The sequence below is a fragment of the Aythya ferina genome (assembly GCF_964211825.1).
Source record: "Aythya ferina genome assembly, chromosome: 16".
Taxonomy (NCBI): domain Eukaryota; kingdom Metazoa; phylum Chordata; class Aves; order Anseriformes; family Anatidae; genus Aythya; species Aythya ferina.
The window spans coordinates 7,905,214-7,917,442 of record NC_140315.1 but is presented as its reverse complement, the minus strand read 5'-3'; the positions used below and the strand labels follow the sequence as shown (position 1 = coordinate 7,917,442).

At 41.7% G+C, this 12,229-nt stretch overlaps 1 protein-coding gene across 1 annotated transcript in view; it reads right to left on the bottom strand.

The window, feature by feature from the left end:
- The window catches only part of ATP9A (ATPase phospholipid transporting 9A (putative)), a 61,207-nt gene that overhangs the window by 11,298 nt on the left and 37,680 nt on the right, over window positions 1-12,229 (bottom strand). The window contains exons 15-23 of the mRNA XM_084537948.1: window positions 11,977-12,138; window positions 6,770-6,862; window positions 5,842-5,925; window positions 4,819-4,989; window positions 2,763-2,861; window positions 2,416-2,505; window positions 2,151-2,295; window positions 1,261-1,325; window positions 339-494 (exon numbers count right to left, since the gene is read on the bottom strand). Coding sequence (XP_084394074.1) covers window positions 339-494; window positions 1,261-1,325; window positions 2,151-2,295; window positions 2,416-2,505; window positions 2,763-2,861; window positions 4,819-4,989; window positions 5,842-5,925; window positions 6,770-6,862; window positions 11,977-12,138 — 1,065 coding nt within the window. The remainder of the gene's footprint in view (window positions 1-338; window positions 495-1,260; window positions 1,326-2,150; window positions 2,296-2,415; window positions 2,506-2,762; window positions 2,862-4,818; window positions 4,990-5,841; window positions 5,926-6,769; window positions 6,863-11,976; window positions 12,139-12,229) is intronic.

Below are 12,229 nucleotides of genomic sequence, written 5' to 3'. Positions count from 1 at the left end.
ACCTAAAACACACCTGAAATTAAGTGCACTTAGCAGAATATTGTTCTCCTTCAGATTTTCAGTACTTTTTGGCATTACTAAAATCAGCAATGCCATACTGTATCACAGCAATGTTTCCTAGGGCAGAATATTGTTTGTCCAGTTTTGGAGAACTTGCTGATCTTCATCCAATACCAAGAGCTTGTGTGTTTTCATAACAAAGTAACAGTCTGAAGTTCCCAACCCAAGAAAATTTTCAGAAGAAAAAATAACTGCATGCAAACTGAAAAGCAGAACCTTTGCTTTTTGCTTTTTTTTCTACCTCTTCAATGGAAAAGCCCACACGACAGCCCACTGACCTGCATTGTACTGATGCACAAGCTCCTGTGGATTACAAACTGACTGAGAGCTGCTGACCGCTTGTAGCTGTTCCGTCCATGCACCATCAGCAAACGACCCAGATGTTTAAACTGAGTGATAGAGAAATCTGCTGCAAGTGATGCTTGTTTGCCTTCCTGTGTACAATAGCAAGCAAAATTATAGGGAAATCATTTTATTATTGGGGAAAACTATATATATATATATATTATTTACTAGTTATCACAACAGAATTTCCAAGAAAAATTGCAATTCATTAGGTGGAGGAGAGTATTACCTCAGCATTTCTGCCTTCCACCACAGCCTTTACTTAAAGAGCAAAAATATGAAAAGAATTCCCATTTGAACCCTGGCCTCTGATTCTAATCAACCCTCTGGACTATGATTCACAACATGGATGTTAACATGACACTCATTTTATACCAGGTCAGTTTTGAACACAAATGTTCAGTCTCAACAGTTCACTCAATTTTAATGTTTTGGCATACTGCAAGCAGAGTCTTTCACCCCCATTAAATTCAGTCCTTTTGCTCAAAACAACTCCACATGCATGAACTAGAACTCTACCCTAGAGTTTGCTTTCTAAAATAATACACACTCTACAGATAAAATATAACCCATTTTTAATTCTAAGAGCAATCATAACCCCAGCATTTGGAGCACCAACACACGATTAAAAACCCCAAATTAACCATGGTGGTTCAAGTTCAAGGAATCTCCCAAGAATCAAATTAGAAACTTCAACTCTACTAAAACTATTTGTCACTTCATTTTTGGTTGGATGATTATTCTTGTGGAAGCTTCTCACTTTCCTGCACAAATTTCTGAGGATTTACTTAAGAGATACTTGCTAACTAGTTTCTGAATTGCCATTAGAAGTCTTATTAAGCATGAGAATCTCACCTTTCCTTCAACTCCGACACCACAGTCAGCCTCTTGAATCATGCTAACATCATTCCCTCCATCACCTGCAGGTCACAGCACAGATGAATGACATTGGTAGTTAAGCAACAGATCCAACTTGCAACCTAACCAAAGGCATCTGGGCCAGGCTGTAACATTAGAAGAAACACTGAACCTTATTAACAAAAGCAGGAATTTAAACAGAACTTGAGAATTTGAATTCTTAAAGAAGTGGTTTGATTTTTTTGTGTGTTTTTGTTTTGTTTTTAATAGACCTGTATGAATTCAAGGCCACTGATCAGTTAAACTGACTAGTAGGTGTACTATTTTACATACAATGATGAAATAAAGCTCCTGTTAACAATAACACTGTATCTGACAAAGTTCAAATTCTGTTCTGCAAAGGTATCACCCCAAATATTTATGAGTTTCCATATGCAAAACTTGATTTTACCAATCATCCTTCCCCCAGAAAAAAACAAAGAACCTGTTCCTTAGCTCAGCATTTCCAGGTGTTATGGGATGACACGGGACTGTTCACATTAAAAAATAAAAATAAAAAGACTCCATCCTACACGGCCACTCAACTCTAACTAGAGCGGTGCTGTTTCTGAAACACTTATAACAGATTTCTTATTGCACAGCTGCATAGCCAAAACACGCTTTTCTGACTTCAACCTCTGGCTGCTTGCAGCCTGAAGCTGACATAAGTCAGGCTTTTAAAGAAAAACAACAGTTCACATGCTTAAAACACTTTTCAGTCTTTTCATACCAGCCACAGATGTCCCCACAGACACAAAATCTTAGACTCTGCCTAATGTATGAACAAGAGGTTGAGCAGACTAAAAAGGAGGCAAAACTGTTTTTCAAGTTTCTCTCAAGTCCATTACCTACGGCACAGGTGAGCTTGCCAGTCCTTTCCTGCAGCAAACGCACGATCTGGGCTTTCTGTGTTGGAGCACATCTACAGCAGACGACGGCAGGGCACTGGCACGCCAGCTCCATGAACTCATACTCGTAGTATTTCAGACACACCTAATTTACAGAGATCACAAGCATCAATCACTACGTTTGTGCTATGTTTCTTTACAAATCAGAAATCAGCGACAGGGTGTTGGGGCTGCTCCTGAACAGTCTGGGGAGCTCTCAGCCTACCTCCAGTGAGTCGCCAGAAATAACAAGTGCGCAGTCATGTTTCCGGCGGAAGGCATTCAGCTCGAGATGGGCTTCTCCACGGTTAGTCACCTGGAGAAAAACATGGCAGGGAGGAAGAGTTTGTTTGTTTTCACCCCAACAAAGCAAACAAGTCTCAAGGAGAGCAAAAGCAATATGGACAGGCAGCACACTGATAAACAAAACCTCAAGGGGATAAAAAGCTGGGTCAAAAAAACATAAATAGTCTGGGTCTGCTGCTGGAACAGAGCTCTGATCTCAGCACCCCTCCTGTCCTGGCATTTGGTGACCTGAACAGGTCTTGAGAGCAGTACACGGGTATTACTCACTAGTCTGAATATATGGATGTCCTGTGTCCTTGTCACCAAATGAGCGTTCTTCGCTGTACACGTGGCTGTCTCTAGCTTATCCCCAGTCAGCATCCACACCTAAAATCCAAGTATTTAATATATTAAACACAAAACTTAACAGCCACGTCTGCAAGACATCTAAAATTACCACCTACCAGTTCAGGCATGGAAGAGAACTATTAGGAAATATACATACAAATTATTTCTCTAAAAAAGGCCTATTTTAATATGTACAGAAAATTCTCATGGATGAAAAAAAAAAAGCAAAGCTTTTAAAGAAGCTGAATTGCAAAAGAGGTTACAAGCTGAATAGCATTTTTCCACCTGCAATATTTCAAGATTCTGCTGATAAAACCCACTAAATGCAAGCTAAAGAATGTGTATGCGTGTGTTAATGTGTCCCACCCCAGCTATTTCTTGTACGCTGAAATAAGCAGGCCTTGCTGCAGAAATATCCCTCATGGCCCTGCCTCAAATGTGGATGATGCAACTGGGGTTAGCTCACTGCTGATGTGTGCGTCTGGAACAGACTGAGTTGGTTTTGTGTTAGTCTTTTTTTTTTTTTTTTTTTTTTTTTTTTTTAAATATATATACACACACACTGCTCTTTTTATTTTCTGCTGGTGGGGGGCATTTGAAAGCAATGTCAGCCGCAATATTCAGCAGCAATAATATATTATAATCTGGCAGGGAATTCCCTCAATACTGTAAATATATGTTTTCTATTCTTTTCTTTTCTTTTTTTTTTTTCTCTATTTCCCCCCCCCCCCGGTTTTTCAGTGTTTTTATTCTTTCAAGACAACGCCCAAGAATATTCAACTATTTAACTAAACTTTTTTAAAAATGCACAGGGACTCATTTATTTAATAATCTGAGGTTGGAAAATGATTTGATCTTAACAAGATGGTCCCTGTAATGAATTACAAGACTGCCTTCAGTTCTGATTTGCTTTTTGCATGCTATACCCTAATCAACACACCACCATAACAAGCACAGCCCCACACAACCCACGCTGCACCACAATGCCCACTGCAGCCAAGGTGAGAAAACAATATTAAACTGCTCCAGAGTTACTGGCCAGATCTATATCAGATAAAGCCACAGCACTGCTGAGTAACTGTTTTATCCTGCTCATCTCACTTTGTAGCTCGAGATCATGTTGCTTAAAGGGATTGCTCCAAACAGAAAACACTTCTGGAAGACTGTCTTAAGCCTGGAATTCCAATTCCTATCTAAATTCCAACACACAGCCCTCCCTGCTTTTGTATTTACAGCACAGCTCAATATCTTGCTCGCTTTTATATTTCAAGCAGAAAAGCCACAAGCAGAACATTTTATCTACTTTTACTGCCTGAATCTGAATGTTTAGTCTTTTATTTTTTCCCTTTTTCAAAACCAGAATCTGAATGACAAGTTCTCAGAGAGGAAAACTGAGCAAGAATCCTTCTCTGCCAAGCACAGCTGGGGCCATAAGTGCCTGCGTCTCAGATGCAGGAGCCCAAAAAAATGGGTTTCCAGCCTCTCATTCTCTTGGCTCAGGCACCCTCTAGTGGCTGCTGCAAAGCATTGACCTCCACAGCCGAGCGCTTCACCCCAGCTCCACCGTGTGCCAGAGTCATTGAATCATAAAGGTTGGAAAAGACCTTCAAGATCATCTGGTCCAACCATCACCCTACTTCCAATATCACCCACTAAACCCCACAACAGCCCTGTTGTTTCATGTAACCCCAAAGTCTCCTGCAGCTCCCCTCCTGCACATGCACCCGGTTTCTCAGCGGAAGGAGCCAGAACAGGCCGAGGGAAGAAAAGCACAGAAGATGACGCACTCTCACGTGTTAACTTTTAACATTTCCCACATGTTCTGTACCCAAAGTCGTGCTCAAATGCATCTGCCAGCCTCACTGTTCCTGCTCCCAAAGGGCACTTGCTAGAACATTTCATCAACAGGGCCCCAAACTGTCAGCTTCTGTCTGCAGGACAGTAAACTCCTGAGAGCCTAGGTATTTCTGCCGGGGTAATATTAAATTAGGCAAACCTTAATGCCAGCATTTCTCAGGGTCTCCAGAGTGGGCCTGACATCCGCCTGCAGCTGATCCTCCACGCCGGTGAGACACAGCAGCTCCATCTCCATCTCCAGGCTCTCGATGACCGTGGCCACCTTCAGGGAGCGGTCATGCACACTCAGCTTCGCCTGCACGTAGCGTGCCTGAGGACAGACCAGAGGTAGCCACAGCCACATGAACGGTCAGCTTGCATTTTTGTGCAACACAGGGGTTAGCCAGCATGAAGCCCCAAAACTATCTGCTGACTGTCATTCAGAGGTGTCACCTGTAATGGCCCATGAGCACAAGGTGCTGTTACAGAATGGGCCAGAAAATGTTTCAGGAAGTTTTTGTCACTCTGCCCCTATCCCATGCCAGCCAAGTGGCACGGCACACAGCGTGGCACACACACACACAAACCTGGGAACAATGCCATCACACCACAGGTCCAACCACTGCTTTTCTGACTAACACTTCTCCAAACGAGGACAGCAGAGAATCCTGAAGCTTCCCACCATCTCACTTCTGCATTTAACCAGTTTTACTTCACATTTTGCCTGCTTGGGGTACAGAAGTTAGCACCGTGTGCAGAGACCCATCTAACATACCCCACGCATGAAGCTTGTGTTTCCATGAAGCATGGCTGTGTTATATGTGGGATGTTTGTAGTTTCCCTGGATGCCAGAATGCAACAATGAAAATTAAAAGCCAACACATTGCCTCAAACAAACACAACTTGTCTAATGAATGATGGATATTTGCAGAATTTATAACCGTAGAAGATTAGAAGGCAGGATTCAGGAACTGTTTTGGAGAGTCCTGGACGGGATCCAGTTTCCTACATATCACTTTAAAAGGCACTTTGATTAAAAGAACAGAAAGACACTGAAAAATGGCAATTCTAACAGAAGGAGTACGGAGATGAGAGGCGGCATTATCATTAGAGGTCTGTGAGAATCACTTCAGTGATTATTTGTTTAAAAACAAAGAGAAAAAAAAACAAACAAAGAACTTACTTCAAAGTCTTGATATTGCTCTTCTGTCAGAGACTTCTTGGCTACAACGAGAACCCTCAGGCCTTCCCTAGCCATGTTACCACACTGGAAAGAAGTATCACATTGTAAACCATAAACTGCATCTCAAGTAAGATGATTTATGCACAGCATTTCAGAGATTGCAATGCAAGATAGCAGGTTAAGAAAATAACCGTCCCATTTGAGCAACCCCAGCAGGTCTATAACATCTGATAAAGTGCATGATAAACTCGAGAGGAAAAAAGGAGATCTGCAATGGTTTGTAATCTATCCCAGTGATCAGAAACAAAACTGTCCCCTCTGCCATATCAACATGGCAAAAACAGCCCCATTGATTTCATTTTCTCCATTTCTAAGTAAAAGGACACAAACCTTTGATTTAAAGACTTGGAATCTTTGGCCACAAACTCTTTAAAATAAGACCAATCCATTATTTCTATGAACTCTGGGGTGTGGGGCTGAGGAATACCAGTAAATGATGCTACTGCTATGAACTCTGTGTCAACATTACTGCTAACCTGACAAACACATCCAAGTACAAATCTGCCAAATGGAGTTTTGAAATCAGACCTTTCAGTCTAAAATAAATCCAGACACAGGATCAAGCCCATGACAAATTAGGTGATCTTGAATAGCAACCCGTCTGGAGCAAAATCCATTTTATTTTTAGAAATTATTCTGCACTAAATATGCTGAACTTGCCACCTGACTTCCTTGTTACTGCTGAAGAAGTAACAAGGCTGAAGATTAACAGTGGATTGCCATAATGCATGATCTTTTGGCCTGCAGGTGTTTTAGCACTTGTGCCCATTTTGGCACACTGACAGCAGAAGCTTTGTCAGGTGTTGCCCTGGAAGGGGAAAAGCACTCTCGGGAGGAACCCTCAGGACCAAGAGAGACCTCCCCATACCTCTTCTTCCAGCCAGTCGTTGTACTGCACAATGCCAGCCATCACCACATCAGCGCCCTTCATATAGAAGGTGATCTCTCCTGTTGATTCATCCTGAAGTTGAGAAGCAGAAGAGTCAAAGTTGGGCCATTATTAGCACATTTGGAGTGGTCTCAGCAAGCTAAGTGATGAGGTTTTTTACACAACAGTCACAAAAATGTCTGTGCAGGGTCAGGCTGAAGGTCCATCTGGCCCAGCATCTTGTCTCAGGGCCAGAACGAGATGCCTATTCAATTACAGTTCAGTTACTTGCAGCAGGAATTTAGACAAGTATGATCAGCTTCTTAATCAGCAACATGTGATCCCCGTGCAGCCACTTCTCAATCCCAACAGCGTGTGCCTTTGGAGTAACCTCTAGCCCTCACCCTGAAAACCTGCTTCATACTTACCAGGAACAATAAAACAGATGCACAAAAATTAACAGAGTAAAAGTCACTTTAATTTACCCTGTTACATTATACAACATAAGCATAATTAAAGTTTATGCTTGCCGTGGAAAGGTTAGATTGCTGCTTGCCTTATCTGATAGAAGTAATTTGTAGGCTGCAAGCAAAGCATATTTACATTACCACAAATTAAAAAATCCCTTCTAACCAGGCAGATACCTAAGGAGGTCACAGCTATTAGTATTACAAGCTAATGGAAACCCTGGCAATTTCCTCAAAGGAGACAAAACAATGAGTAAGGAACAAACTGCTCTGTAAACGAAGATAGCCACCAGGGATAGGAAGAAAATAAACTTAACACGCAAGAGCAGAAAGTCTAGAAAGGTCTGGAAATAGACAGCCATGAACAAAGGGGAAGAAATACTTTAGGTAAAATGAGAAATTAAAGAAAAGCACAATGAACACTGCTTTGTTTTTACACTGTTTAATATAGGCGTCAATCTGTTCTGCCATTACAGAAACTCGTGGTGATGGCTCTCACACACGAGGAGTACAAGTCGATAGATTAAAAGCCTGACGTCTTGTGGCAAAACAGTTCACTTGCACAGCAAGGCAAAGCAGCACCTGATGCAGATACTAAAAACCCAAGGAAGAGAAATAAGTGACTTGGCTAGGGCAATTAAGAAGTGGCCAAGGATAATTAAGATACTCTACCAAAGACTTCTGCCAAGCTCAAAGAGCTTTGCAGGTAAGATTCTTATGATTAAGCCTAAGAATGTTTTTCAAAGCCCTGAAAGGTTTAGCCTTCACATACCGATACCCATACATCCCACCTCCCCCAAAGCAGAATACGTGCAACTACCAAAACAAACAAAATCTGCTTAAATAAAACATAACACTTTTGGCGCTGGCAAAAGGTAAGGGTTTATCTATTAAATTATTTGATTAAAAAGTGTCTAACAACATCTCTGTAGGAAACTGCATGAGGACTCTACTTCCCGTGCTGCAGAACCGGCTTAAGATAGTTTAGAGTTTTTGTCCAATATAAATACTGTATCAGCTATCTCCTTGCATTAGTCATTTCCTCTCACCGAGTTCAGTAGGAGGTTAGTGCGTTCTCATATTATGGTAAGATCACACTATAAATCTACACAAAGATTTGCCAGTTATATTGTTTTGGAGAAGCATCTTTTTCCACCGTGGTCTGATTCTGGCCACAGTTCAAAGGCTTCTTTCAATTCCAGATATGACAATAGCACTATCTTCACTTCGCAACAAAGACCATTCCACATGGGTAAGGGGAAAAAAGCAGAGAGAAAGAAGAATGGAAAATGTTGTGGTCAAACAAACAGGCCTCTTTTCAAGAAGATAAGTAAGTAAACAGTACTGTAAAGAGTGGCTGCTTTGTTAAAACGGGACTTCTTAGAACTGAAATAATCAGCTACAGAGATGACAGTTTGATCACATATAGAAGATACTGCAAAAATATCCCAAATGAGGCACATCTGCTACTTGTTTTCAATATTAACTACTATTTTATTTACTAAATGTTGTGTGTTGAAGGAGATCTTTTTATGAGAGCCAGAGAGGACTGGACCAGCAGGGGAGACGGGCGTCCCTGCCAAAGAGTTTGGTAACGGCATTGCTGAGCTTGATGCATGAATCACTTGCTGAAATTCTATACCCAGATTATGCTGGCAAGACAATCGCAGTGGCTCCTGCTAGCTGGAAAAATGGCATTTTCTAAGAATGGGCAATATCTGTATGGCTTAGCAGAAAATATTACCATCTTAATTCTACTCGCTGCATTCCTGAGTGTGGTTTCATTCTACAGCTGCTCTCTTCTCCCCTCCTGCACAATGCTTCTGGTGTCTTCTGGACTCTTTATGCTACTTTCTTCTGATCCTTAGACAAGTAGCACAGATTTAGAAGATCTGCTGAAGAGGTAACTAACCACCTTTGCAAGTTGTGTATCAAAACCAACATGACTGCCTATACCTGCATACATGCACATTCAATAAAAACATTTTATTTGACAGTTAGTGATTTTTAAACTGTTTTTAACGCAAATGTAAACCCTGATAGTATTTTGGAGTATACAGGAACATGCTAAGGTAACACTCAAGCAGCCAGCAGCTGCTACTCCAAACCTGGCTCCACACAGGGTGCATAGGAGGCTGTACAGTGACTTAGCAGCAGCTCACAGCTGCAAAATGAAGACACTTCGCTACCAAGCATGATGGAGGAGGCAGTGCGTACTTCTATTAGCAATACAAACCTGTCTTACAGGCTTGGGATCTGGGCCTGACATTGCTCCCACTGACCACAAGTGGGAGTTTTGCCATTTTCTTCAGCAGTACTACATTAAATACAGAAATGCACAATAGGAAACGTTTTCTTCCTAAATGGGAGGAATGTATCTCATGGTTGTTTTAAAAGGCACAAGCTTCAGATCACTGACTTGCATCTTGTCATTTTATCATACATAAAGGGGGGAAAAAAGATCTCCTTTCTACTTAGATACTTTTCTACTTTTTGTTAGATGAGAAAGCATTTCAGAGCATCCGTTTCTCTGCTGAGCACGCAATCACAATTTAAAAGAAGTGTTTTCTTGTTCTGATGGTTAGCCCACTTCTTAAACTTTTGATAAAACAGTTCCTCAAAAAAAAAAAAAAAAGTACTTATCATAAGTAATGGTAGGGAAAGGTTTTTTATTCCTCCATCTTTTATTGCTCATCTTTTTCTTTTAGGACTCAAAAAGGTTGCCTGAAGGCACCACATCACTTTTACCATTAAAAAAAATAGTCCAGCTGAAGAAATTATGCTTGCTGTATTTAGAGGTACATATGCTATCCTTGCTGCAGCTATCATCCCATGCAGCAGGACACATTTGTGGGACTCTGTGTTCAAACACATTCAGTCAGGTCTCTAGACTCACAGATTTAACACACTGATTACTTTGTACAAGCTCAGCCTATCAGCCCATTTCAACCAGCATTCCTGCCCTCAGGCATGTTTTAATATTCCAAAGCCTGGAACAACTTGAAATACGTATTTGTGCCGCTGTACTGAGGCCTGCAATCCAGCACTTAAAAGCAGTTCCTTGAGTAACGGGAGACCCAGGTCCAAAATACTCAGGTGGAATAATGCAAATACAGCCATTTGCGTGAGCTTTAATGAATTTCAATCTGTATGAAACACAGATTGTCATGCATGGGTTTGCAAAAGCTATTGTGTGCACGTTACAGTTCTATCTTTATAACCAATATTGCTGTTACTGAGAGATTTCAAGTTCTCCGTGACATTATTCCTCCATGATGTTGTTTCTGACAGAGGCTGTGTTCTGCCAGACAGCCAGAGAAGTTCATATTTGTGAAGCCTCCAAACGTTAGCCAATGAAGCAGACCAAATAAATCTGCTGTGGAAGCGGCTCACATACACTACCCTGGTCCCAGCTGCTTCTAATGACAACAAGGACTATTCCACCCACTGTTTTATAACTTAAAATACGAGACAGAAGATAATCTTACACTCTCTTTCCAGATACCCCCAAATAACTATGCAGCAACCTAGTTTTAGCACAAAGCAAAAGGAGGCAAGGATCAACCTTACCCATTCTCCCCACCCTAAATAACAAGGCTGCAGATCCTATGCAATGATACAGCAAATCATATCTTGCCCTGGATTATAGGTTTCCTATTCGTGTTTTAAATTCCTGGCACCAATTATATGTCTGTACTTTCAGTAAAAAAAAATAACAGCAATGTTTTAATTATCTCCAAAAGAAATATTCAAACTGCTTCACCTTGTTTGCTTTGCAGGAAAATGGAAGTGCCTTGCTTCAGCTGGATTGATTTATTTTTCTAACATTGATTTCCTAGCAGTATCTGGAAAACTAATGATGATAATGGTGATAACTCGTTTCTACTGTTTTTAAAACATCCATGCTTTCTTATTCTTTCTTTTTCAAGGTAATTAACTTCTGGAAGTGTGATCTTCTATTGCATTTGCAGACAGAATCACAAAGGTACATGCACAATTTCAGCTGGGCACATATTTAGCCTGTGCAGTGCCTGCCCCTGCTGATAAAATTATCTGCATGTACAGATGTACCCTTTTACCTTAACTCAGCTATTTTTGAACTCTGCTCATGATACAACACTCTCAGCATGGCTTTGAGATGTTAAACAGCTCAGAAAGACCTCCACCATTCTCTGCAGCTACAGCAAGTGCCATCTCCAGCAGTCTTGTACTTCCACAATGTCTGACAGAGTTTCAGCACCTGGCAGAGATCAGGGCAGTACCACACTACCACTACCAATCTGCTGAAGTTGTTTGCTGTGGCATCAGTCCACAATCCCCTCACTCCTTCTCAGTTGTTGCTGTCTCTATCTCCCCCTGTTGTACCACCACAACTGCTGTGGAGACTGAGCACAAGCTGGACCCACGGCTGAAATCCAGGACAGAAATTAAAAACATGAGCAGGAAGGAGAAGCCAGAGGCAGACGGAGCCGTGGAGGACACACGCACACAGTGCCTGAAGCTTCAGCTCACTCCTCCCTTTTCCTGTCAGCTTGAATGAGGGACTAAAGTTCAAAAATTGAAGATGAAGGAAAGGATACATCACGAAACTAACCCAGCAGCGAGATGCTATTAGCTCAAAACACAGAACCAGTTTATAGCCTGAGGAAGTACACCACTCCTGAGAGCAAATGTTTTGTACCTTCCACATTATATTCGCAGGAGAATCACAGACAGAAGCGTGTAACTGAAGCCACTCACCCGGACGATTATCCCCATGCGCTTGCTCTCATAAGTGAAGGGGAAGATCTGGAGGATGGTGAAGTTCAGGATGTGGCCGCCTGGTGTCCTCAGCTGCATGGAGGACTGGTCTCTGCCCACCAGCGTTAAGCCCACGCTCTCGGTCCACTGTACCAGGGCCACCTGAGAGGAAAGGCACAGCAGGTTGTAATCTGCTCTGAAACTTATGCTGTATCATGAATTAAAACTGTTCACGGAGGCACAAAGGGAAATG